The sequence below is a fragment of the Muscardinus avellanarius genome, assembly GCF_963383645.1.
Source record: "Muscardinus avellanarius genome assembly, chromosome: 22".
NCBI lineage: Eukaryota > Metazoa > Chordata > Mammalia > Rodentia > Gliridae > Muscardinus > Muscardinus avellanarius.
In genome coordinates, this window is record NC_137808.1 from 1,338,709 (window position 1) to 1,365,783 (window position 27,075).

The 27,075-nt window shown below is 52.0% G+C and overlaps 2 protein-coding genes across 4 annotated transcripts in view; one reads left to right on the forward strand and one right to left on the reverse strand.

Moving 5' to 3' along the window:
- Positions 1-8,187, forward strand: part of SRGAP3 (SLIT-ROBO Rho GTPase activating protein 3) — a gene marked incomplete at both ends in the record, with an annotated part of 161,964 nt that extends 153,777 nt beyond the window's left edge. For all 3 annotated transcript variants that reach the window (XM_080718015.1, XM_080718016.1, XM_080718017.1), the window contains 3 exons: positions 1,089-1,238; positions 4,405-4,732; positions 7,771-8,187. In XM_080718015.1, the coding sequence (XP_080574141.1) occupies positions 1,089-1,238; positions 4,405-4,732; positions 7,771-8,187 (895 nt within the window). The remainder of the gene's footprint in view (positions 1-1,088; positions 1,239-4,404; positions 4,733-7,770) is intronic.
- LOC308278394 (CCA tRNA nucleotidyltransferase 1, mitochondrial-like) overlaps positions 1-20,597 on the reverse strand; it is a gene marked incomplete at both ends in the record, with an annotated part of 995,237 nt that extends 974,640 nt beyond the window's left edge. The window contains 2 exon segments of the mRNA XM_080718147.1: positions 20,457-20,546; positions 20,549-20,597. Coding sequence (XP_080574273.1) covers positions 20,457-20,546; positions 20,549-20,597 — 139 coding nt within the window.
- Positions 20,598-27,075: the final 6,478 nt, after the last annotated feature.

The window sequence follows — 27,075 nt, forward strand, 5'->3', positions numbered from 1 at the left end:
TCCCATCAGAAGTCCCCCCTTTTGCCAGGCAGCAAAGTTGACACTCGGGTCCTGAGCACGCATGCGCTTCATTCTGTGGTTAGGCCCAGAGGGACTGATGTATTTTGGAAGCAGTACCACGCTAAACCTCCCGGGAAGGGCACCCAAAGCCCGTGTCTTGATGCGTTTGAGCCAGAGGCCAAGGCCAAGGCCAAGCAGGTGGTGAGAGGAATGTCGCGGCTGGGTGCGGTGGTGTCCACCTGTACTTGGGAGGCTGAGCCATAGGCTGGAGGCCAGCCTGAGCAACTTAGTATGACCTCGTTTTCAAATGAAAAGTAAAAAAAGCTGGGCGTATGGCTCAAAGGTAGAATGCTTCTGGGTTCAATCTCCAGTATCAAAATGAGTAAAAGAGCCAGGCATTGTAATCCCAGTACTTGGGAGGCTGAGACAGGAGGATCGCAGGTTCACTGCCAGCCTCAGCTACTTAGTGAGGCTCTTTGCAACTTGATGAGACCCTGTTTCAAAAATAAAATAGGTTGGGAATGTAGCTCAGAGGTAGAATGCCCCTGGGTTTAATCCCCAGTATGAGAGAGAGGGGGGAGAGAGGGAGAGAGAGAGAGAGCAACTCTGTAGTGGTGGGCCCTGGGGAGCCCCCTAGATCCCCAGGCCTCTAAGGTCAGGGACCAGTTACCAGGAGAGAAAGAGCTTGGAAGGAGGCTGGCAGGGCTCCCAGGAGCTCAGGCTGCCTCACAATTGCCTCACACCCCGATGTGAAGGAGAGATGGGACTCCTCTTCATGCTCCCTTAGCCCCAAACCACCTCTCTGAGCCCCGCAGGTACTCAGCACTCAGCACTTCCCTCAGCTTGGGGCTGCCGCTCCCATTTCTCCAACACGTTTCCAGCCTGAGAGAGTCAGACGGGGAGGGCGGGTCAGGCCTGCTGGGGCAGGAGTCTCAGGCCAGCAATCTGGCTCCAGCAGCATTGCGGCGGGCGGACGCAGTGTGGACGCGGCCCTCCCCGGTCCCAGTGGTGGGCGCAGTTAGCCATAGCTAACAGTCCCAGGGTCCCCAAAGGGAGGGCCCCTCTGGCTCACACCTCTCTCCTCCCAGGGACGACGCCTTCTCCGACAGCCTGAGCCAGAAGGCGGACAGCGAGGCCAGCAGCGGGCCACTCCTGGATGACAAGGCTTCCTCCAAGAATGACCTCCAGTCCCCCACGGAGCATATCTCGGATTACGGCTTCGGGGGGGTGATGGGCCGGTAGGACACGCGGTTCATTTTTTTTCTTGCTGATGTCATGTCTGTCCTGGTGTGAATTGGGAGAAGCAAGGGTGCCCATAGGAGAGAAAGACGTATGTTGGGAAATAAGTGCTTTTTATTTGTAATAATACATGAAGCTGGGTGTAGTGGCACATGCTTGTAATCTGGGCACTTGGGAGGCTGAGGCAGGAGGATGACAGGTTGGAGGCTAGCGTCAGCAAGTAGTGATATTTTCATCAACCTAGCAAGACCCCGCTTCCCAATAAAAATTAAGCCGGGAAATAGGGCGACATGGTGTAACTTGGACACAAAATGACCCTGTGTTCAATCCCCAGTACCAAAATTAAGTACTACCCCTCCTCATAAACTAGAGAGGAACTGGCAAGTATCTCTCCTCCTCCTCTCCAAGTCCTGCACCACCTCACAGCTTTCTGTTGAAAGCCAGAGCTGTACGGTGTCCCCTGAGAAGAAGTAGGTAAGCAGAAGTCACACACCTGCTGTCACGGCGGGGACATTGCCTCTGTGATGCCCCCACGTCTCTGGTGGGAGCTGAGTTGTCAATTTTCCACCCCTCTGTGTGGGCCAGATGGTGTCACAAGACTTTTCTACCAGCCAGAGCCACTCACGTAGTTCCGAGAACAGGTGCAGTCCAAAGTATATGTTTTTTTTTTTTTTTTTTAATTAATAAGGGCCATGCCGGGCGTGGTGGCGCACGTTTGTCATCCCTGCGCTTGGGAGGCTGAGACAGGAGGATCGTACAGGTTCAAAGCCAGCCTCGGCTGGTTTAAGAGACCCTGTCTCCAAATAAAATGTAAAATAGGTCTGGGATTATAGCCCAGAGGTAGAAGGCCTCTAGGTTCCATTCCCAGCCCCACAAAATAAATAAATAACGAATAAATAAATAAATAAATAAATAAGGGGCAGATGTAGTGGTGCACCTTTGTAATCCCAGTCCTTGGGAGGCTGAAACAGGAGGATCACGGGTTTGCGTCCAGCTTCAGCAATTTAGTGAGACCCTGTCTCAAAAAAAAAAAAATCAGGCTGGGAGTGTAGCTCAGAGGTAGAAGTCCCCTGGGTTCATTCCTCAGTACCACAAAAATAAAATAAAAAATAAAAAAAGGCTAGAACTGTAACTCCGAGGTAGAATGCCCCTGGGTTTATTCTTCAGTGCCACCAAAACAAAAACAAAAGCAAAATAAAAACGTAGAAAAACAAAAAATATAAAAGGGCTGGGAGTATAGCTCTGAGGTAGAACGCCTCTGAGTTCACTCTCCAGCACCAAGAAACCCCTCCCCCCAAAAAACCTCGCCAAAAATAAAGGAAACCTGAAGAAAAGGAAAGGAAGACAGCTTCTCGCTGCTCTGTCTTCCATCGGTTACAAAATACCACCACGCCCTTGTGCCCAGGGGAAGGGTCATGTGACTGGCCCACGCTGGCAGGTGTTTGCCCACAGAGAAATCAGGTGTGGTGCGAAGGGTCTACTGTTTTCAGCATCCTCTGTTCAGCTCAGCGGGCAGCCGGGGGCGCTGTGGCCGATGATGATAGGGTGGAGGGCAGGAGGCTGGGCGCGTCGGTGAAGGAACCAGACTCCTGGGAGAGCGCGGCTTCTCCTGCCGCGGGCTCGGCTCTCTCTGTTCTCTCCTCTCTCTCTCCAGCCTCTTCCTCTCCAGCGCCTGCTTGGTCCTGTCGGGGGCACCCACAGGTCTGCTTAGCTTGGCTGGGGATATCGGCTCTGAGGCTCCCCTGTCACCTTGGGCCAGATCCCTCCCCTCACTCCACTCCCCGCATGCCAGGCCTCCGGCAGCCCCTCACCAGGGTGCGGCAAAACCTTCTACCCTCAAGGGGCTCTAAACCCACGTTGTAGGTGGGCAAGGGCTATCACACCATCTGAGATCATCCGAAATGACACGGGACAGCAAGCAGGTGAAAGACACGGGCTCGCCCTTCCCCAGCCTCCCTGGGGCAGAAAACAGCCAGATGCCCTAGAGGCTCAGCCCCAAAGGTGACATTTGCTTGCAAATGACTACTTTTCACTGTCTGAAAAGCCACTTGGATCTAGCCTCATCTGGGAAGACAGAGTCCAGTGACAACCATGAACAGGGGCTCGGTTCCCAGGGGCCCTCTCGTGCCTGTGGGGTGCTGGTGACTTTTTGGTCCAGTCAAGCCTCCATGGTGACCAATTAGAAGCCTATTGGAGCTGGGCGTGGTGGCGCACGCCTGTGATTCCAGTATTTGGGAGGCTGAGGCAGGAGGATTGCAGGTTTGCGGCCAGCCTCAGCAATTGGGTGAGGCCCTCCACAATTTAGTGAGACCTTGTTTCAAACTAAAATAATAATAATTAAAAAATAACAGGACTAGGAGTATAGCTCAGAGGTAGAATGGCCCTGGGTTCAATCCCTAGCACCGCACACACAAAATAAAAAAGCCCATTAGAAGTGGGGCATGGCGGCACATCCCTGTAGTCCCAGTACTTGGGAGGCTTGAAGTCAGCTTCAGCAACTTAGAACCTGTTTTTAAATAAGAAAAACACAGTAGCCAGGTGTGGTGGTTCACGCCTGTAATCCCAGTACTTGGGAGGCTGAGACAGGAGGACCCCAGGTTCATGGCCAGCCTCAGCTACTTACTTAGACCCTCTGCAACTTAGTGAGACCCTGTTTCAAAATAAAGAATAAAATAGGGCTGGGAGTATAGCTCAGAAGTAGAATGCCTCAGGGTTCAACCCCAGTTCCAAATAAATAAATAAAAAAGAATAGGGTTGGGGCATAGCTTGGAGGTAGGATGTCTCTGGGTTCAACCTCCGATACTAAGAAAAAAACGTTTATTGAGTCACAAAAATGGAAAAAGCTCAGAAGGCGTTGTGGGTGTGGCTGAGAATCAGCACAGTAGCTCCAGGTTGGGACGTTTCTGTCCCTGACTTAGGGCGCAGACAGGATTGGTTTGTAAGCAGCAGCTGGGCACAGAACCCCTCCCTGGGAGCAGATGAGACCACCTGCCTCTGCGTGGGCCTAGCTGGCCTCTTTGCAAGGCCGAAAGGCTTTACTGTGCCCCCCCCCCGGCCTAGTATGTAGTTAGCGTGTGCCGTTGGGGGTGGGCTGACCCTTTCTGAGACCTGCCGGGGTTGACTTCTGCCCCGTGCCCCCATCCCCTGTCCCTGGCTCCTTTGCAGAGTGCGTTTACGATCGGACGGAGCAGCCATCCCCAGGCGCCGGAGCGGGGGCGACACACACAGCCCACCGCGGGGCCTGGGCCCCAGCATAGACACTCCACCCCGGGCTGCCGCCTGCCCCAGCAGCCCCCACAAAATCCCTCTCACCCGGGGGAGGATGGAGAGCCCCGAGAAGAGGAGGATGGCAACGTTCGGCAGCGCGGGCAGCATCAACTACCCTGACAAGAAGGCGCTCTCGGAAGGGCACTCCGTGAGGTCTGGCTGCGGCTCCACCAGGCACAGCAGCCTGGGGGACCACAAATCCCTGGAGGCTGAAGCCCTGGCAGAAGTAAGGGCCAGCTGACATCCCCCAGAGGGCGGCGGGGCGGGCACCAGCCTGTGGGGAGCCACAGGAGAGCACGAGCTGGCTGCTCTCCCCTGGCTGGGCCCTCCTCGGGGAGGTCGAGGGCACCAACTGGGTGCGGACAGCTTGGGTGTTCTCTAGAGGCTGAAAACCCTCCCCAGTGTCTAGAGCTGGGGCTGGGATTGGCTGGGCCGTGGGGCCGGGGCAGTGGTGGGACTCTGCAAGAAGCTACGATTGATTGAGTTCATTTTATCCATCTGTCTGTTTTTCCATCCGTCCGTCTTCCATTCCTCTTATTTATTAGCAATACACAGAGATGGGGCATCTACTATGTGCCCGTCGCCATGCCTGGCCCTGAAAGGACAGCACAGGCCCCAGTAGAGCTCGCCGTGCCCGCACAGTGCTCACTTTAGAGAGAGCGACACCCCCCTCGAGTGGCACTCGGGCTTGGGGTTCATAAAGAGCAATAGGCCCAGCCTGGCACAGTGGCACCCTTCTGTCATCCAAGTACTTGGGAGGCTGAGACAGGAGGATCACAGGTTTGAGGCCGGTTTCAGCAACTTAATGAGACTCAGAAATCTAGTGAGACCCTGATTCCAAGTAAAAAGTCCAAAAATGGCTGCAAGCATAGCTCAGAGTTAGAGTTAGAATAATAATGCCCCCCCCCCCGGGTTCAATCCCCAGTACAAAAAGAGAGAGAGAGAGAGAAGAGAGGAGAAGAGAAGAGAAAGGCAGGGGGAGGGAGTGCAGAGGCAGCGAGCTGGGTCTTAGCTGAGAGCTGAGTCCGGGGAAAGCTCTCCAGGGGCGCTACGCACAGAAACAGCGCCCCCAGTGGCCAGGCTGCCTGCTCACAGCCTCAGGGCCTGAGGCCTGGTATCTACTCCATGGGATCCCTAGATCCTTGGCAGGAATCAAGCCAAGGCGGCTGGTCCTCTCACCTCAAAGGGGAGCATCCTGGGCACACCCTGGGTGGATGCTGTCCTGGTCTTGATGGAGGTGGGCTACCCCAGGCCTGGCCCTGGGGTCCAGCACATGGAGAGTCAAGCGCAGCCTTGGGCCTCGCCTCTAAAAGCAGTTCTCACAGCGGGCCAGCTCCTTGGGCCATCCATGTGGTTAAAAAAGTTTGGGGAAGGGTGGCGCGACGGCGAACAGCTTATCTGCAAGCACTTTTTTTGTACTGGAGAGTGAACCCAGGGCTGTTCTACCTTCAAGCTATACCGCCACCCTTTTTAAGTTATTTAAGTTGTAAATTTTTGAGACAAACAGGGCCTCCCTAAGTTGCTGAGGGTTTTGCTAAGTTGCATAGGTTGGCCTTGAACCTGTGACCCTCCTGACCCAGGCTCTGAATCGCTGGGAATGCAGGCGTGTGCCTTTGTACTCCATGGACGTCTTTCATCTCTATCCATGTGGCATCTTGCAAGTCCCCTGTCAATTCATGTTCTCCGTGTACAAAGATATCTACACACTCTTAATTTGATAGCTCAGTCAAGAGCCCTTTTCGCTGGCAGAGGTCAAATAGGAACTCATGGTAGACAGTGTGTATATCCATAGCCCAAAGGGCCCTAGACGGCCGCCAGCCTGCTCAGCACCGGCTGTGGGCTTCAGAGAGTGGGGTAGCCTGGTATGGTGGCGTATACCTGTAATTCCAGTGTGTGGGAGGCTGATATTGGAGGACCTCAGGTTCGAAGCCAGCCTCAGCATTTAGCAAGACCCTGTTTAAGAATAAAAAAATAGGGCTGGGGTTGTAGCTCAGAGGTAGAACGCCCCGGGGTTCCATTCCCAGTACCACACAGACACAAAAATAGTGGGAAGATGTCATTGGGAGGAGGGGATGAGTGACTGCCTTACCTGCTCTGTCCCTTGGGTCACTTCTCAGACTAACGCAAGGCTCCAGCCTAAACCCCTCGCTCTTCTTTCTCTGAGAGTTCTGTCTTTCTGGCTCACACTGGCCAGGGTGGGGTGGAAGCAATGGCGAGGTCGGGAGGTCATGCAGAGGAGACAGTAACACTCAGGGAAGTTTCGTCTTCCAGCTTCACCGGATTGGAACAAGTAGGGTGAGCGGTGAGGGCGATAGGGTGTTTACTTCCTGGAGGTTTGGGGTGCTGGGGCATCCTTGGAAAACAAGCCTCATCCCTGCGGCCTAGGCAAGAGACCACCTTCTCGCCCTTCCTGCGGAGAAGCCCACAACTGGTCCTTTTAGAGAAAGGCCACTTCTTAACATTGCCCATGTTATGGGTCCAGGGATCAAACAATGTCAGCATAAAAGTTGATGTTAGTTGTTAGCCAGGTTTACATAGTCTCTCAAGAAAGCAGAAAGGAGCCAGGTGTGGTCGCACACACCTGTAAGTAATCCCAGTACTTCGGAGGCTGAGATAGGAGGATCGCAGATTCGTGGCTAGCCTCAGCAACTTGGTAAGACTCTGAGCAACTCAGGGAGACCCCGTCTCAAGAGAAGAAATAAAATAGGGCCGGGGGCGGGGGGGAGTCAGGCATGGTAGCGCACGCTTGTCATCCCAGCATTTGGGAGGCTGAGACAGGAGGACTGCGGTTCGTGGACAGCCTCAGCTACTTAGTGAGGCCCTTTGCAACTCAGTGAGATCCTGTTTCAAAATAAAGAATAAAAAATAGGGCTTGGAGGTAGAATGCCCCTGGGTTCCATCTGTAGTACCACAAAAGAAAGAAAGGGAGGAAGGAAGGAAGGAAGGGAAAGGAAAGGAAAGGAAGAAAGGGAGAGAAAAAGAAAAAATATAGGGCTGGGTGTACTTTGGAGGAAGAATGCTCTTGGGATCAAGTTCCCAGTACCAAAAACCAAAATTTTAACAGCTGACCTCCTCTGCAGGAAAACGTTCAAGGGCTACCCACGTTGATTCCCTATTGATTATGGGCCAAGCTAGGGATTTAGTCTCCAACCAGGCCATGAGGCTTCCGGCAGACCCTCCCCAAGAAGGGCCCCTGCTGGTTAGCAGAGCAGGAAGCCTCCAGCTCCAGGACTCCCGCTGACTCCGCACCCTCTCCTTCCCCAGGACATCGAGAAGACCATGAGCACGGCTCTGCACGAGCTGCGGGAGCTGGAGATCCGGAACACGGCCAAGCAGGCGCCCGACGTGGTCCTGGATACCTTGGAGCCCCTGAAGAACCCGCCGGGCCCCGCCAGCTCAGAGCCCGCCAGCCCCCTGCACACCATCGTCATCCGAGACCCCGACGCCGCTCTGCGGCGCAGCAGCAGCTCGTCCACGGAGATGATGAGCACCTTCAAGCCGGCCCTGTCGGCCCGCCTGGCCGGCGCCCAGCTGCGCCCGCCCCCCGTGCGGCCCGTGCGGCCCGCGGTCCAGCACCGGTCTAGCAGCAGCAGCAGCAGCTCAGGGCTGGGCAGCCCGGCCGTGACACCCACCGAGAAGATGCTCCCCAACAGCTCCGCGGACAAGTCAGGTACCATGTGACCAGCGTCTCGGCTGGGCCCCGGGCTGGCCTGGGTGGCCGCAGCCGCTCGCTCCCCCCGGCGATCCTGGCCTCCCGAGGTCAGCCGGGGAGGAAGCGTGTCTGCGCAGAGAGGGCGGCCAGACACCAGCCAGCTGCAGCTCACACTCAACACGGGAGTCCTCCTGTGCAAAGAAAGGGACCTGCGTGCCTGGGGACGCCCGGGCCCAGCGTCTCCCGGGAGGAGGCTCCGTGGCTTCTCCTGCGGATCATCACTGGAAAAACAGTTCTCTCCACATTCTCTCTACAGATGTGTATACAGATGTGTGTACACTGTGCATATATACGCAGATATATGTATGTATGCGTCTGTCGGTGTGTGTGTGTATATATATATATATTTATGCATCTCTATACATATAACTCGATCTGGACAAACACACATGCTAAATGTATATAGTGTCTCCTTTTTCTTTTTATGAAACTTAGATTTACCTCAGATCCATGCCACCAAACATCTCCCGCTGAGTTTTTGGTGGGATGTGCAGGGACTTCTCTGGGAGAACTTTGAGGCCCCACAATAATTGTGAATGAAGCAATATACCACTGACCTGCAGAAACACAAAAGCAGTCTCCGGGTGTCTCCAGAAACCGCGGCCCTCCACACAGCCCGCTCCCGAGGGAGGGGCGGGGCAGCCTGCTCCCGGAAGCGGGGAGCCCTTGGGAGAAAGACCCTCCATGCACCCGAGGCCCCGCCCTTCCACTGGAGGCCAAAGGTCAGCCGGGCCCCCCAAGGCATGGCAGGAAGTTGACGGGAAGATACCCGACCCTAGCGTCCTGGTCTTTGTGGAAGGGGGGGGACTGAACCCGACTGTAGCTCAGTCTTGCCTGTGATGGGGAAACAGGAAACAAAAATACAGCGGAGGGAAAGCGTTCCAGTCCTAGAAGCGCTGTAGGAGTCAACCTGTGGTGACTACAGAGGTCTAACTGACACCACCTTTGAAATATTTAATTTGTCCTTTTCCTCGTCCCACTAATGATGCCGTGATCGGGAGCTAACCAGGCAGAGGCTTGGGCTCACATTGTCGTCTCCCCGGGATCGCGCCGGGTTCAGACCCCAGGCTGAGCGGGCGGGCGATCCTCGGGGTCCTGCGCCGGAGAGCTCCCCGCTGGAGCCGCTGCAGGTGAAATAGCCTCCCGCCCGCCTGTCCTTCTCCGGCCCTCCAGAGCGTTTGACGTAGAAGACAACGTGGTGCTAGAAGTGGGGTGCGGGGTTTGCAAGGAGGGGAGCGAGGCTCGGCATCTCCGCCGTAAAGGGCCTTCCCCCGCCTCTGTTGACCCCTCTTTTCTAGAGTGGACGGTTTCAGGGGAGCAGAACGCAGGCCAGCCTGACCCTAACAGGACCGCTTCTGCTCGTCCCTCTTGTGCCAAGCCCAGGGTCTGTCCTCTGTTTTCACCTATTCACTCTCCCCTGGCCTCTCTGAGGTTTGGACCCTAATTCAAGATCTTGAGTCTCATCTACCACCACGTAGGAATAGTGTGACCTGGAGCCGCCACTTCATCTTCTCCAGTATCTCTAGTTTTTTCTTTTTTTTTTTTTTTTTCTGGTACTGGGCCTCAGACCCAGGTGCGCTCTACCTCTGAGCTACACCCCTTTTCATTTGGAAACAGGGTCTCCCTAATTTGCTGAGGGCCTTGGTAAATTGCTGGGGCTGGCCTCGAACCTGCGATCCTCCTGTCTCAGCCTCCCTCCCGAGTACTGGGATGGCAGGTGTTATACGGTCATGCCCAGCGAGCCTCCTTTTTCTTCCCCATAACGTGAAGCCAGTAAAGATCAAATGTGAGCAAGCAAGCTAGGTAAACTGGAAAGGGTATTGACGCTCTTGCTCTGGTGGTTATTATTAGGTATCACTGAGCTGTATCCCCATCCTCAGCCCCCAGACATTCTTTTGGGAACCCCTAATGGCACTTGAGAAATGGCCGGTAGCATTTCCCTACCAGCCTACTAAAGCCCTGGATATCTGTAACACTATCATTAGTATCTCTTTGCATAGGAATAAGTTTGCTCTGTCCTCTGGTCCTCCATTAACAGTAAACTTGCCCCCGGGGTACAGGCCTAGCGTGTCTGGTCCCTGGGGGTGTGGTGGTGGTAAGCCATACCCCTTGCTTTAGGACTGGTAAGGATACAACGCGCTGGGTGCGGTGGCACAGGTCTGTAGTGCTGGTGTTTGGGAGGCTGAGACAGATCACATGTCGGAGGCCAGCCTCAGAACTTAGCAAGGCGCTCAGCAACTGAGCAAAACCCTGCTCAGTTGTAAAATAGTGCTGGAAATTTAGCTCAGAGGTAGAAAACCTCCTGGGTTCAATGCCCAGTAGCCCTCCCCACCAAAAATAGGGTCCAATGTAGCATGCCAGGCATACCAGGGAGAGGCCTGGTGAATGGGACCTTCCTCCTGTGTCCTAGAGTCTCCAAACCTTCCTGTCCCGCTTTGAGCACGGAAGGTCCTCTTCCTTTGGGTATACAGAGATGTTCCCGTCGCACATTGTAGTCAGGGAGACTAAGGCCTGGGGTTACGGGAGCTGGAACCTGCCCAGGATTTGACAGATGATGTGGGTCCTGGACATCACTCATTTGCAAAGATGCTCTGCTCCCCAGCCACGGATAGGAGACTTCTCACTTTTCCCCAGAGATACCCCAGACCTTAAACCCAGTCACCTCCCTGGCAAAATGTCACCTCTTTCTGCCATGAATATCAGATGAAAAGCAAAGATCCCAGTAGACAGGTCTTGCCAGATGCACACAGACCCATCGGGCTATGTGGGCTTTTCTCTGAAATGCCTGCTTCCATTTTTCCCTCCTGAAAACAGACCTGCCTTTCCCAGAGTCGCCTTAGTTGAGCATCTATTATCCCCCCCCCCGTTGGGGTGTGGCTTGCAAGTTCTCGCTTAGGGAGATGCACACACACAGGTGGTGACTGAGTCCCCTGAGCAGGGCCCACGGAAGACACTTTTCCTGCCCCCGCCCCCCAAAGCACGCATGTCTCGGCCCGTCTGTGTCCATGAACATTGGCTTCCCATCCTGACTCCTGCCTGTTTTGGTCCACTATCTATTGCCGTATTTGCTTAAATGCTGGGAAGTAACTGTTCAAATGTGAAACTGTAATTTTCTTAAAACGCCAATGCCACTCACCAAATCTTAGCACCTCGTAGATAGATCAATGTAAAATCCAATACCGGAAAACCTAAGTGTACAGAGAGTGTGGGGGGCATGTAGTAACCTAGTTAGTAGTCCTCGATATAGCCAGTTGTACAAGGGGAAGTGGTGTTTACCGACTTGTTCGTCACCATGATCGAACGCCGTATCGATCAGTTAGTTGATAACGGGCATTTAAAAACAACAGCAAATGTTTTGTTTGTTTGGCTTCACGGAGCGATTTCTTAATTCTTGACTTAACCTCGAGGTCAAGCCTTTTGTCTTTATGTATAACCGATGTTCAGTCTGTTTTAGAAATGAACCAGCAAGATGTTCATTTAAAACTGACCAAAGACGATTCCTGGTCTAGTTTCCTGGGCCTCTTGGGGCCTGGCCACCGCTAAAGACCTTTCTTGGAAAAAAAATTGAGAACAAGCTGTGCTACTGACCTCACTCTCCCTCCCTAACTCCCTCCCAACCCCTCTTCCTCTAGAAGAGCTGCTCTGAGCTGTGGGATTCTCTGAAAAATTCTTGCCTTTCGTTGTGTTTTCAGTGCTAATGATATCTCACCTCGAAGCGCCTTTTGAACCCTGGACAGACAGCGCACTTGGAGGGAACCGTGGCTTGGGAATTAGACTAGGGGGGAGTCTTTTTCCTCTGAAGTCGCCAGGCTAGGGGTCAGGAGGGACATGGATTCCCGAGGTACAAAAGGTTTCTCTCCAAGGAAGAAGTCGGAGTGACACAGGAAATCAAGCCATCCCTTGGCTACCGGCTGGAACCAGCAGTTCAGAGATCTGCCTTATAGACATTTCGGACTGGTTTTGGGGTACACAAAGGGAGGCCTTCTCTGTTGGCATCCCCTGGAGTGCCTTGGTTGGGTACCCTTCTTTCTTGATCAGGAGGCACAAATGCGGGACTTCTCGTGGCCTGGTGGTGAGACTCGCACGCAGTTCACGAACGTGGTGATGGAGAACCAGGAGGCTAACGGAAATGCCCCTTCCCCTGGGTCTTTCTACCCTTGACTGTCACGCATCCAGACGGTTCCCCACTTGAGGGGATGCCTCGCTCTCCTGAGAGACCCAGAAAGATGACTGGCTGCCTCACGATCGCGGTGGTGGCCCCGTTGGGCCAGAGAGGGGACAGGTGAGCTGAGGTGTCGCCGAGCTGATTTTCTGCCGTGCAGAGGTAATGCTGACGTTTTGTGTCGACCTCCCCAGTTCTCTGGGGCCACGTCTCTTCTGAGCAGCTGTGTAGCTGCCCTGGTGGAGCTGAGAGAAGGGACTTTGCTGTTGGGTCTGAAGCCTCCCGGCCTCTCTGAGGTCGATCTGCCGGGGTCCTGCTGCCCCGTCCTCTGGGACTGGCCGGTGGCCACCGCTGCACCTCGCTGACACCTCCTTTCGGTGTGAACTGTTCCAGGTCCAGTAACAAAGCCGTTCCTGGAAGCAGAACAACCTGAATGCACTTTCCTCCCACACTGGGAGTCGGTCCTGGCCAGTGTTTCCACTTGAGCCCGGGACCCTCCTGGTCCCAGCAGTATGACTGTGTACGTGGTTTGGCAATAGGTGGGGTTCTGATTGCTTCAGAGTGGCTGGTCTATTTAGTTTCCTTCCTCCCCCAGTCGTATGACAGAAAGACACACAAACAAGCCGAGACCACCCTCGGAAAATGCTGGCTGCCCGTCCCAGGCGACTCTCAGTGTCGCCCTCTTCCGGTATTGTTTTCTCTACCTTCCGACCAAACGCCCGTCCTGTAGAGTGTCTGACCGGATCTTCTGTTGTGTATCCTGATGGTGCCTGCTGGTTTGACGTGGAGCTATCCTGTGAAATAAAACAGCTTAACTTTTCTCAAACCCTCTCTGGTGGTTTTTGGAAGGGCGGGGTGGTGTGTCGTGGGAAGAGTGGTCCTGGCAGGGACGTGGGGGGGTCTTACCCTGAAGTCCACTCTGCATGCATCCCCCTGACCTGCACATAGAGCTCATTAAAGGTCAGTTAAATGAAAGAGTGATAAATAAATGAATTTATGATCCAATGGGACAATCGTCCCTCTGCCGTTTCTTCCTGGGCTCACATCTCGCCTGATACTCTGCTGCCCCTTGTGTCACTTGTAAGATGGCGGCAGGATAAGCTGCTTCTATATTCAGCACTGGGATGAAGCCCCTGGTCTCCTGCTTGCTCTACCACTGAGCTACACCCCTGGCCTCAGTTCTTTCCTTTCCTCATGTGTCCAAGGCATGAATCAGGCCTGGACACAGGCCACAGGGTAATGTGGGATAAACCAGGATTTGTTTTGCCCGTGGTTGATACATAACAGAGCAGCCTCAACTATTTTATTTTTTGTTTTTGTACTAGGGATTGAATCCACGGGCATTCTACCTCTGAGCTACACTCCCAAGGCCTCTTTTTTAAATTTTGAAACTGGCTCTCAGTTGCTGAGCCTCACCTCAAACCTATGTTCCTCCTGCCTCAGTTTCCCCATTAGCCGGGATGACAGGTGTGCACTAGGCTATTGTGTGTGTGTGTGTGTGTGTGTGTGTGTGTGTGTGTGTGTGTGTTACTGGAATGGAACCTAGGGACGTTTTACCTCTGGGCTACACTCCCAGCCCTATTTTATTGTTTATTTTTCTATTTTTTGGTGGTACTGGGGGTGGAACCCAGAGGCTTTCTACCTCTGGCCTATACTCCCAGACCTGGTTTATATTTTATTTGGAAAAGGGTCTCACTAAGTTGCCGAGAGCCTCACTAAGTAGCTGAGGCTGACTTCGAACTTGTGCGATCCTGCTGTTTCAGCCTCCCAAGCATGGGGATTACAAGCGTGCGTCACCACGCCCTGCCCTATTTTATTTTATTTATTTTAATTTTTTTGGTGGCACTGGGGTTCCTGGAAGCCCTTCTACCTCCGGGCTACACTCCCATACCTATTTTATTTTTGGAAACAGGGTCTCTTAAGCCAGCGCGCGCGGCTGGCTTCGAACCTGCGCGATCCTCCTGTCTCCGCCTCCCAAGCACGGGGATGAGAAGCGTGTGCCACCACGTCCAGCCTATTTTATTTTTTTATGTGAAGCAAAGTCTTGCTAAGTGGCTGAGAGCCTCATGAAGTTGCTGAGGCTGGAATGGGACCTGCCTTCCAAGTGCTGACATCACAGGTTTGTGCCAGCATGCCTGATTTATTATTCAGTCCTTAACTTACTCCCTTGTTGGGGTCCTGGCCTTATTCTGTCCCCCACGGTGTCAGCCTCCTGACAACCAGACCACGTCCGATGCGTTTGTGTCTATAGCCCAGCACCGGGCACAGGCGGGTGGGGGCTCTGTGGATATTTGTTAATGCCAACAAAAGAAAGAAGTGAGAGAAAAAAGAAAAATGGCCCTGAGTTCAACCCCCAGTACTGAAAAAGAAATCTAAGACTCACAGTTTAAAAAAAACGAATTTCAGACAACCAAGAAATAATGCTTTAGTATAAGAATGTTGTGTACACTATTTGGGACGATAGTTTGCTGTTTAACTGCAATTTAAGCTTCCCAGGCTTCCTGTATTTTACCTGGCTGTTCTATCTTGGAAAGTCACATGGTGTGAAGTGCCGGGGAAGAGCCCATGGAGCGCACTAGTTTTCCTTTTTAGGAGGTGGTGGTAAGGCCCTTGGAGTCGCTTTTAGAGTGCAGTGGCCATAAACGACCCTTAGGTGCCGCTGTCGCCCGGCAGTTCTAAAGCTCCACAGCTCTACAGCAGGGGCTGAGGCTGCTGCTGCTCACCCAATCAGAACCAGCCGACCAAAGTCCCATGAAAGTGATTACTTAAAATTTGAGCCGGGCGTGGTGGCGCACGCTTGTCACCCCCGCGCTTGGGAGGCAGAGACAGGAGGATGACGCAGGTTCGAAGCCAGCCGCACGCGCTGGCTTAAGAGACTCTGTTTCCAAATAAAAATGTAAAAATAGGTCTGGGAGTGTAGCCCGGAGGTAGAAGGGCTTCCAGGAACCCCAATACCATAAAAAAATTATATATATATAATATATATTATATATAATTATATATAATATATAATATAATATATTATATAATATATATTATATATATTATATTATATTATATTATATTATATTATATATTATATATATATATAATATATATATATATTTGAGCCATTTGTCCCTTTGAGTCGCCATGAATGTTATGGTCGTAAATGGTGCTGTGGGCTCTTTTCCTTTATTCAACTAAAGTTTGTTGAACAGAAAAATTAAAACTAATGGAGGGCTTGGTGCAGCTTTAACAAGTCTTTATTACAAAATCGGTACGAAATAGAGCAAAAGAAAAAGCAGCATGCTGGCATGCACACTGGAGAGCCCGAAAATGGAACTCTCCCCCTTCTAGGACCCCAGCCCTTAAATAGATTTTGTGTATCAGTATCTTTTTATTAGCATTACCAAAGCTATGGGCTAGTAACTTATTTCTTAGGCAGGTGGTGCCTCTTTGTCTACAGACAGGGCAGGTACTGAGTGCAGAGGTCAGTGATCTACCTGGCTTCTGCCTCTATTGCACTGGGCAGTATTCGTTGCCCATCCACCATGGGTGCTTTGAAGCAGCACAAGGAGTTATCTTTCCTATACCCAGGCCAGGCCACAGAGGAGAGGAGGTACACAGAGGCACCGATTGCCTTTATGGATTTTTAGGGTAAAGGCTTTCATTTTCTTTACATCCTTACTATAGGTTAATCATTAGAACAAAGGACAAAGAGAGAGGACTCTGCATTGTAACAGCCGCCGCCTCTCCCTGCCTGAGAGCCTGCTCAGCACCCAGGCCCTGACTGCTTTTTACATTCTGGAACTTAATGCCAACGCAATTTTCCAAAACCAGCACAGCCTCTCTAAGTACTGCCACTGGCCATGAACCCGTGATCCTCCTGTCTCGGCCTCCCAAGTAACTAACCAGGATTTTTAACCCCATAACTTCTATGGGCTGCACAGTGAAGGCAGGGTAGGCTGAGCCCCGCTCACAAGCACACCTCCCGGCAGGCCTCAGGATCCCAGCACAGGCATCTCGGACTGATGACACATCCCAGGAGCTCGGGGAATTTGAATGGACAGTCCAGGGCTTGGGCTCAAGGTTCTAAGGGTCCAAGGCCGTGGGACCTCCTGTGCCGATGGTGTTCATGCCGGCAGACTCCCACATGGAAAGTTCTGTGTCCCCATACACAGTCCTGTGCCCCACATGGGGAGAAACAAGAAGAGCTGGGTGACACTGCCACGAAGCGCCACGAGCCAGCTCCGCTCCAGCTTGAACTCCACCCCAAGCTTCTGCCGCAGAGAGTCCAGGATCTCCACAGAGAGCTCAGCTCAGGGCTCTGGCTCAGGACACCTGTGGCTCCGGCTTCTTTGGGCCCTGGAAGGAGGTTCCCGCGAGGCTGGCTATCTCACTGGCTGCAGAGATCTTCCAAAGGGCAGGATAAAGGCCTCAAGGAACGCTCCACGGAAGTAGAAAGGCCACCAGCCAGCCAGCCTGCCACTGGCTGGGTGGGGCTGGGCGGGCAGCAGCAAGGAGGGCTGAGGAGCCAGCCACTGGCCTTCTAGGACGCCTGCCCGCCACCCGGTGGAGCCACAGGCCCGGTGCCGAGTGTCGTGAGCCAGGAACAGCAGCAAAGGAGAAGGGCCACAGTCACAGGCTTCTGACGTGATGGCGCCAGCACCTCCGCCCACTGCAGGAGGGACCAGCCTGCTCTGAGCCCAGCGAGCCTCTGCCTCACCCCCAGGACATCATGTCCTCGGCTGGGTTTCCCGGGGTGCGGGGTAAACCTTAAGGGGACCTTAGGGGCCTCTACTGTGTTCTGAGGGCTGAAGCCTGGCTAAAGGACAATGGCGCCTGGGAAGAGAACCGCTGGAGGAGGCAGGCACAGCAAGAGCGAGTGGTGGCTTCAGGGAAACCTCCCAGGCCCTGACTCAGGGCTCAGTCCTGGGCAGCAGCGGCTTCCCTGTCATCTCCTTGGGCAGGGGTACATCCTGCCCCTGCACCTCGCGTGAGCACTCCTGCAGGCTGTACTTTCACAGGGCGAAGTTGGCCATGTCAATGATTTCACATCATATGTGTCCATCCATTAGGGTGTGGAAGTCTGTACATATGAGTTTTACTGAAGAATCATTTGTAACAGCAAAGAAGCAGAAACATTTTGAGTGTGTGTGTTACTAGGGATTGAATGGGGGAGCCTTCTCCCCCCTTTTTTTTTTTCATGGTGAAACAGGGTCTTACGGAGAGTCTCACTACATGACTGAGGCTGGCTTTGCACTGGTTTTCTCCTGCCTCAGCCTCCTAAATACTGGGATTACAGGCACACACCACCTTCCCAGGCCTTTTAGAAACAATTTAAATGCCCACTGGAAGGGGACTAAATAATCACCACAGGGGTGGGCGAGGCTCCGTGGTAGAGGAGCTGGGTTCCATCCCAACACCACAGGGAAAAAGAGACACAAGTGCATGTGTCCAAGCGCAAATCTAGACCCCTCCCCACCCTGGACTGTAAGGACTGCTCTCCCCTGTGGCTCTGTTACGGTCCAGCTGCTGGAGAGCAATGGCAGGACCAGGGAGGGGAGGAGAAGGCCATGGCCTCCTCCCTGGCTGTGAAGCAGGCTCCGCTCATCCATCGGCCAGGCCATCTAGTTGTGAGCTGGCCCGCCGCTCACAACTAGACCCCGGTGTTCTGTGAAACAAACAATTTCACCCAACCTCAACATCAACCATGATTCTGTGACCATGGCAGATTAAAACAAAACAACCGTGTGATCATGCCTGAATGCTAACAAGATTTGCACATTATCAAAAACTCACCCCATCACAGTTAATTGAATGGCTGCTCCCTACAGGATAAGCGGTTTTAGTAGCTATAAAGGTAAGCATCTAGGTAAGCATCAAGACACCCAAAGGGTGGTATATCTTTCTTGAAGAAGGTGCTTGGGGACCTTTAGATGGAGGTCACAGGCACAGGCTTTCAGCAACACTGTGAGACCTACCACCCCAAAAGAAAACTCAAAATGCCCTCCGCCCCTTTCTCTTTTGTTATCTCCACACTCCCCGGCTCCACCAAGCCCTCCAGCCCCTCTGTCCTGTTGACTCTCTGCCTTCCAGCCCTCGCTAACTGCGGCCTCCCCCAAGAAACACCTTCCACACAAGCTCCCAACGGAGATGAATGACACTCCCTTCCCACCAGATTGCCAGTGCCGTCTCCCTCACCACACAGCCCACGTAGTGAATTGTTTAATATACAGTCATCGGGCCCACAAATAAAATGTAAAAAGCACATCCGTCACTCCACAGTGGTTCACGACCAAAATGAATGAAGACTGCTAAAACTCAACTGTATCTCCACTTCTCCCTGGGCCGAGGCGTACAACTTTATACCTGTACCAAGGGAAGTCTCACGAGAGTTTACCTCCCGACCTCACGGCCACGCCACCCTCCCCTGAAACCCGCGAGGTCTAGACACGGGGATCTGACGCATCTAAGGTAAATCGCACAATTCAACTGCACCCGTTCACTTTACTGTACTTAAATCCTTTAACTGTATGCTACTTGAGCTATATCTCTCCTTTTTCCTGTGGTAGTGGGGACTGAACTACCACAGAGGAATTCTCCCTTTAAGCTAAACCCCCAGCCAGATTGATATTACTTGGAAACAGATTCTTGCTAGGTTCATTCAGATCTCTCTACCGCTGACTCCGTCCTCAAACCTGCAATCCTCCTGTATCTGGTTCCCAAGTACGGGGATTACAGGCCTGTGACACCAAGCCCGGTAAAACTTGCACGTTTCTATTAGATGGAAACTTTCTAATATCTTTGCATCCAATTCAATGAAATTACACTAAAGACATCAACATAAAGAAATCTGCATTTAAGCCCGCTACTATAAGACCACATAAAGAACACAAATCCATTAACAAGTTCTACACAACTTACCTCTGGAATGTCCCCCAAAACCCAGCATCTAATTTTGACAACAGAAAAGCAACTTTGGGAGTATTACAAGAATAACTTCTCTCTTCTGCTTATGAGAATTTATCTCTGGAGTTCTTGTCAAAAATATAAGGCTCATACCTTCCAGAGATTCCAGTTCAGTATGCTGCCGGTGAAACCCCAACACCTGCGTTTTAACAGCAGCCCAAGTGTCAGGATTCCAGGTCATCTTTTCTGTGTAAGTACAACCCAGTGTATCCCCAAGAGCACCACCCCCCCTCCCAGACTCTGAAAGGCAGCTGTGAAGCTACTTCAGCAGCAATAGCTGGCAGTAAGGACCACTCCTGCCAAGTTGATGGCATCGGCCAGAGGAAGGTGCTAGAACTGGACAGTTAGCTAAAGCCATTTTCAGTATACCCTTTGGGTATACATAAAGATAATACACATTTCCATCAACCTTCAGTTCTCCGAGGGGAAAAAAAAATTACACACGGGAGTCAGGCACGATGGCACCTGACAGGATCAGCTACTCACGACGGCAGTCAACTTCTTGTCTCTTCTGACAACTTGGCAATAGTCTGGGATTCCTTGAATCTGCAACAAATGGGATGAAATGGTCACAAAAAGCCAGACATTGGTGGAGCACCTGTGATCCCAGGACTTGGGAAAATAACACAAGAAGATTGTAGATTCAGAGTCATCCTCACGCCGGGCGTGGTGGCGCACGCTTGTCATCCCCACACTTGGGAGGCTGAGACAGGAGGATCGCGCAGGTTCGAAGCCAGTCTCAGCCACTTAGTGAGGCTCTCAGCAACTTGGTGAGACCCTGTTTCCAAATAAAGTATAAAATAGGTCTGGGAGTGTAGTCTGGAGGTAGTAAAGCCTCTGGGTTCCACTGCCAGTACTACTACTACTACTACTAATAATAATAATAATAATTATTATTATTATTATTTTAAAAAAGAGTTAGGGATGGCTCAAAGGTGGAATGCCTCTCGGTTTGAATCTCAATCTCTCTCTCTCTCTCTCTCTCTCTCTCTCTCTCTCTCTCACACACACACACACACACACACACACACACACACACAAAAAAAAAAAAAGATAAAATGTTGAGTACAGACCATCAGCCGACCTGGGCTTCGCCATCTCCACAGCCTTCCAACCTCTCACCTGTCAGACTCTTCAATCCTTGTGTGAAAAGGGACTGGAATTCCGCAGACTGCAACTTCATGGTAAATAGACGCCGCTTCAAGATGCACAGCGGCTCCAGCTCAACACGGACCCGTGCCGAGGATACAGGCGCCGCAGCATCTGGAGTCACCAGCCGCTCAGCTCTGAGGCGGACACGGATGCACACCGATGAAGATTCAAGACAAGAGGGAAAAAATACCATTGATCAACTGCAAGAAATGCATTTCCTATCCAGATGAAAACCTGAAAAATGGGCCATGTCAAAAGCTGCTAAAAGGTACGCAGGCAGCTACCCACTGCTAGGGTCTGAAAGTACAGGGCTCTGCCCAAGAAGAAACGTCCTCCTTCCCTGCACACCCGAGCCTGACATTTATAACTCAGAGCTATATCCTCGGGCTAAAAACTGGCCTTTTCCCAGGACCTGGCCCTGTGGCCTGCGCTATCCTCACCATTTTCCCCACCCCGCTGCCAAATGTCCCCCAAGAACAGAGACCAGCCAAACATCCCACAAGAACAGGGACCAGCCAAACGTCCCCCTAAGACAGAGACCAGCCAAACATCCCCCAAGAACAGAGACCAGCAAAATATCCCCCCAAAACAGAGACCATCCAAACGTCCCCCAAGAACAGAGACCAGCAAAATATCCCCCATGATCAGAGACCAGCAAAATATCCTGCATAATCAGAGACCAGCAAAATATCCCACCAAACAGACCAGCCAAACATTCCCCAAGACCAGAAACCAGCCAAACATCCTCCAGAAACAGAGACCAGTTAAATATTCCCTAAGACCAGGGACCATCCTAACGTCCCCCAAGACCAGGGATAAGCCAAACATCCCCAAAGAACAGAGACCAGCAAAATATCCCACCAGACAGACCAGCCAAACATTCCCCAAGACCAGGGAACAACCAGATATCCCCCTTGATCAGAGACCAGCAAAATATCCCCAAAAAACAGGAACCTGCCAAACATCCCTAAAGACCAGAGACCAGCCAAACATCCCGCAAGACCAAGGACCAGAAAATATCCCCCAAGAAGAGAGACCAGCCAAATATCCCCCAATACCAAGGAGCTGCCAAACATCCCCCATGAACAGTGACCAACCAAACATCCCCCAAAAACAAAGACCAGATAAACATTCCCCAAGACCAGGGACCAGCCAAACATCCCCCAAGAACAGAGACCAGATGAACATCCCCCAAGAACAGAGACCAACCAAATACCCCCATGAAGAGAGACCAGCAAAATGTCCCCCAAGACCAGAGACCAGCCAAGTATCCTGCAAGGCCAGGGACCAGCCAAACATCCCCCAAGAAGAGTGACCAGACAAACATCCCCCAAACACAAGGACCAGCTAAATATTCCCCAAGACCAGGGACCATGCAAACTTCCCACAAGACCAGAGACCAGCCAAACATCCCCAAGAACAGAGACCAGCCAAACATCCCCCAAGACCAAGGACCAGCCAAACATCCTCCAAAACCAGGGACCAGCCAAACATCCCCCAAGAACAGTGACCAGCCAAACATCCCCTATGAACTATTACCAGTGAAATGTCCCCCAAGACCAGAGACCAGCAAAACATCCCCCAAGACCAGGACCGGTCAAACATCCCCCAAAACCAGGGACCAGCTAAACATCCCCCATGAAGAGACCAGCCAAACATTCCCCAAGAACAGTGACCAACCAAACATCCCCTATGAACTATTACCAGTGAAATGTCCCCCAAGACCAGAGACCAGCAAAACATCCCCCAAGACCAGGACCGGTCAAACATCCCCCAAAACCAGGGACCAGCTAAACATCCCCCAAGAACAGTGACCAGCCAAACATCCCCCATTAACACACAGAAGCCAAACATCCCCCAAGACCAAAGACCAGCCAAACATCCCCCAAGAAAAGACCAGCCAAATGTCCCCCAAGACCAGAGACCAGCCAAATATCCCGCAAGACCAAGGACCAGACAAACATCCCCCATGAAGAGAGACCAGCTAAATATTCCCCAAGACCAGGGACCATGCAAACGTCCCCAAAGACCAGGGAGCAGCCAAACATCCCCAGAGAACAGAGACCAGCCAAACATCCTCAAGACCAGGGTCCAGCCAAACATCCCTCAAAAAGAGTGACTAGCCAAATATCCCCCATGAACAGGGACCAGCTAAATATTCCCCAAGACCAGGGACCATGACCATCCAAATGTCCCCCAAGAACAGGGACCAGTGAAACATCCCCCCAAAACAGAGACCAGCCAAACATCCCCCAAGAACAGTGACCAGCCAAACATCCCCCATGAACAAAGACCAGCCAAATGTCCCCCAAGACCAGAGACCAGCAACACATCCCCCCAAAACAGAGATCAGCAAAACATCCCCCAAGAACAGAGACAAGTTAAATATTCCCCAAGACCAGGAATCATCCTAACATCCCCCAAGACCAGGATCAGCCAAACATCCCCCAAGAACAGTGACCAGCCAAACATTCCCCATGACCAGAGAACAGCTAAATGTTCCCCAAGACCAGGGACCATCCAAACGTCCCCCCAAAACAGAGACCAGCCAAACATCCCCCAAGAACAGGGACCAGCAAAATATCCCCCATGAACAGTGACCAGACAAACATCTGCCATGAAAAAAGACAAGCCAAACATCGCCCATGAACAGTGACCAGGCAAACATCCGCCATGAACAAAGACCAGCCAAATGTCCCCCAAGACCAGAGACCAGATAAATGTTCCCAAGACCAGGGACCAGCCAAACATTCCCCATGAACAGAGAACAGCTAAATGTTCCCCAAGACCAGGGACCATACAAACATCCCCCAAGAACAGAGACCAGCCAAACATCCTCCCTAAACATAGACCAGCCAAACATCCCCCAAGACCAGGGACCAGCCAAACATTCCCCAAACACAGAGAAAAGTTAAATATTCCCAAAGAACAGGCCCATCCTAATGTCCCCCAAAACCAGGGATCAGCCAAACATCCCCCATGAACAGGGACCAGCCAAACATCCCCCAAGAACAGGGACCAGACAAACATACCCCAAGACCAGGGACCAGACAAACATCCCCCAAGAACAGAGACCAGCCAAACATCCCCCAAGACCAGGGACCAGCCAAACATCCCCCAAGACCAGGGACCAGCCAAACATTTCCCCAAAACAGAGACCAGCAAAACATCCCCCATGACCAGAGACCAGCCAAACGACCCCCAAGACCAGGGAGCAGAAAACATCTCCCAAGACCAGGGACCAGCCAAACATCCCCCATGAACAAAATCAGCCAAATGTCCCCCAAGACCAGAGACCAGCCAAATATCCCACAAGACCAAGGACCAGACAAACATCCCCCATGAAGAGAGACCAGCTAAATATTCACCAAGACCAGGGACCATGCAAACGTCCCCCAAGACCAGGGACCAGCAAAATATCCCCCATGAACAGAGAACAGTGAAAAGTTCCCTAAGACTAGGGACCATCCAAATGTCCCCAAAGAACAGAGACCAGCCAAACATCCCCCAAGAACAGGGACCAGCCAAACATCACCCAAGAACAGAGACCAGCAAAATATCCCCCAAGACCAGGGACCATCCAAACGTTCCCCAAGAAGAGAGACAAGCCAAACATGCCCCCCAAAAAGAGACCAAACATCCCCCAAGAACAGGGAACAGCCAAACATCACCCAAGAACAGAGACCAGCAAAATATCCCCAAATAACAGGGACCTGCCAAACATCTCCCATAAAGAAAGACCAGCCAAACGTACCCCAAGACCAGGGACCAGCCAAACATCCCCCAAGACCAGGGACCAGCAAAACATCCCCCAAGACCAGGGACCAGCCAAACATCCCCCAAGAACAGAGACCAGCGAAACATTTCCCCAAAACAGAGACCAGCAAAACATCCCCCAAGACCAGGGACCATCCAAACGTCTCCCAAGACCAGAGACCAGCAAAATATCCCCAAATAACAGGGACCTGCCAAACATCTCCCATAAAGAAAGACCAGCCAAACGTACCCCAAGACCAGGGACCAGCCAAACATTCCCCAAGAAGAGTGGCCAGCCAAATATCCCCCATGAACAAAGACCAGCTAAATATTCCCCAAGACCAGGAACCATCCAAATGTCCCCCAAGAATAGGTATCAGCGAAACATCTTCCAAGAACAGATACCAGCAAAATATCTCCCATGAACAGGGATCAGCCAAACATCCCCCAAGAACAGAGACCAGATAAACATCCCCCATGAAAAAGACCAGCCAAATGTCCCCCAAGAACAGAGACCAGCCAAATATCCCGCAAGACCAAACACCAGACAAACATCCCCCATGAACAGGAACCAGCCAATATCCCCCAAGAACAGAGACAAGACAAACATTCCCCAAGAAAAGAGACCAGCAAAATATCCCCCAAGACCAGGGACCATCCAAACGTCTCCCAAGACCAGAGACCAGCAAAATATCCCCAAATAACAGGGACCTGCCAAACATCCCCCATAAACAAAGACCAGCCAAACATCCCCCAAGACCAGGGACCAGCCAAACATCCCCCAAGAAGAGTGGCCAGCCAAATATCCCCCATGAACAAAGACCAGCCAAATGTCCCCCAAGACCAGAGACCAGCAAAACATCCCCCGAGACCAGGGACCAGCCAAACATCCTCCCAAACCAGGGACCAGCTAAACATCCCCCATTAACAAAGAGAAGCCAAACATCCCCCAAGACCAAAGACCAGACAAACATCCCCCATGAGAAGAGACCAGCTAAATATTCCCCAAGACCAGGGACCATGCAAACGTCCCCCAAGACCAGGTACCAGCCAAACGTCCCCCAAGACCAGGTGCCAGCCAAACATCCCCCAAGAACAGAGACCAGACGAACATCCCCCAAGAACAGAGACCAGCAAATTATCCCCCAAGTTTAGGGACCATCCAAATGTCCCCCAAGAACAGAGACCAGCGAAATATACCCCATGAACAGTGACCAGACAAACATCTGCCATGAACAAAGACAAGCCAAACATCGCCCATGAATAGTGACCAAGCAAACATCCGCCATGAACAAAGACCAGTCAAATGTCCCCCAAGACCAGAGACCAGCAAAACGTCCCCCAAGACCAGGGACCAGACAAACATTCCCCATGAACAGAGAACAGCTAAATATCCCGCAAGACCAAGGACCAGACAAACATCCACATGAAGAGACACAAGCTAAATATTCCCCAAGAGAAGGGACCATGCAAACATCCCCCAAACCAGGGACCAGCTAAACATCCCCCCAAAATAGTGACCAGCCAAACATCCCCCATAAACAAAGACCAGCCAACCATGCCCCCAAACCAGGGACCAGCTAAATATCACCCAAGACCTGAGACCAGCCAAACATCCAACAAGACCAAGGACCAGCCAAACATCCCCCATGAACAGAGAACAGCTAAATGTTCCCCAAGACAAGGGACCATCCAAACGTCCCCCAAGAAGAGACCAGCCAAACATACCCCCCAAAAAGAGACCAGCAAAATATCCCCAAATAACAGGGACCTGCCAAACATCCCCAATTAACAAAGACCAGCCAAACGTCCCCCAAGGCCAAGGATGAGAAAATATCCCCCAAGAACAGACCAGCCAAATATCCCCCAATACCAAGGATCTGCCAAACATCCCCCATGAACAGTGACCAGCCAAACATCCCCATGAAAAACACCAGCCAAATATCCCCCAAGAACAGAGACCAGCCAAATATCTCCCAAGAAAAGAGACCAGCAAAATATTCCCCAAGACCAAAGGACCATCCAAACGTCCCCCCAAAACAGGTATCAGCGAAACATCTTCCAAGAACAGATACCAGCAAAATATCTCCCATGAACAGTGACCAGCCAAACATCCCCCAAGAACAGAGACCAGCCAAACATTCCCCATGAAAAAGACCAGCCAAATGTCCCCCAAGACCAGAGACCAGCCAACAACCCCCAAAACCAGGGACCAGCTAAACATCCCCCAAGAACAGTGACCAGCCAAACATCCCCCATTAACAAACAGAAGCCAAACATCCCCCAAGACCAAAGACCAGCCAAACATCCCCCATGAAAAAGACCAGCCAAATGTCCCCCAAGAACAGAGACCAGCTAAATGTTCACAAGACCAGGGACAATCCAAACATCACCCAAGAACAGAGACCAGCAAAATATCCCCAAATAACAGGGACCAGCCAAACATCCCCCATGAACAAAGACCAGCCAAACGTCCCCCAAGACCAGAGACCAGCTAAATATCCCACAAGACCAAGGACCAGACAAAGTACCCCATGAAGAGACACAAGCTAAATATTCCCCAAGACAAGGGAGCATGCAAACGTTCCCAAAGACCAGGGACCAGCCTAACATCCCCCAAGAACAATGACCAGCCAAACATCCCCCAAGAACAGTGACCAGCCAAACATCCCCCATGAACAAAGACCAGCCAACCATGCCCCCAAACCAGGGACCAGCCAAATATCCCACATCAAGGACCAGCCAAACAACCCCATGAACAGAAAACAGCTAAATGTTCCCCAAGACCAGGGACCATCCAAACGTCCCCCAAGAACAGAGACCAGCAAAATAT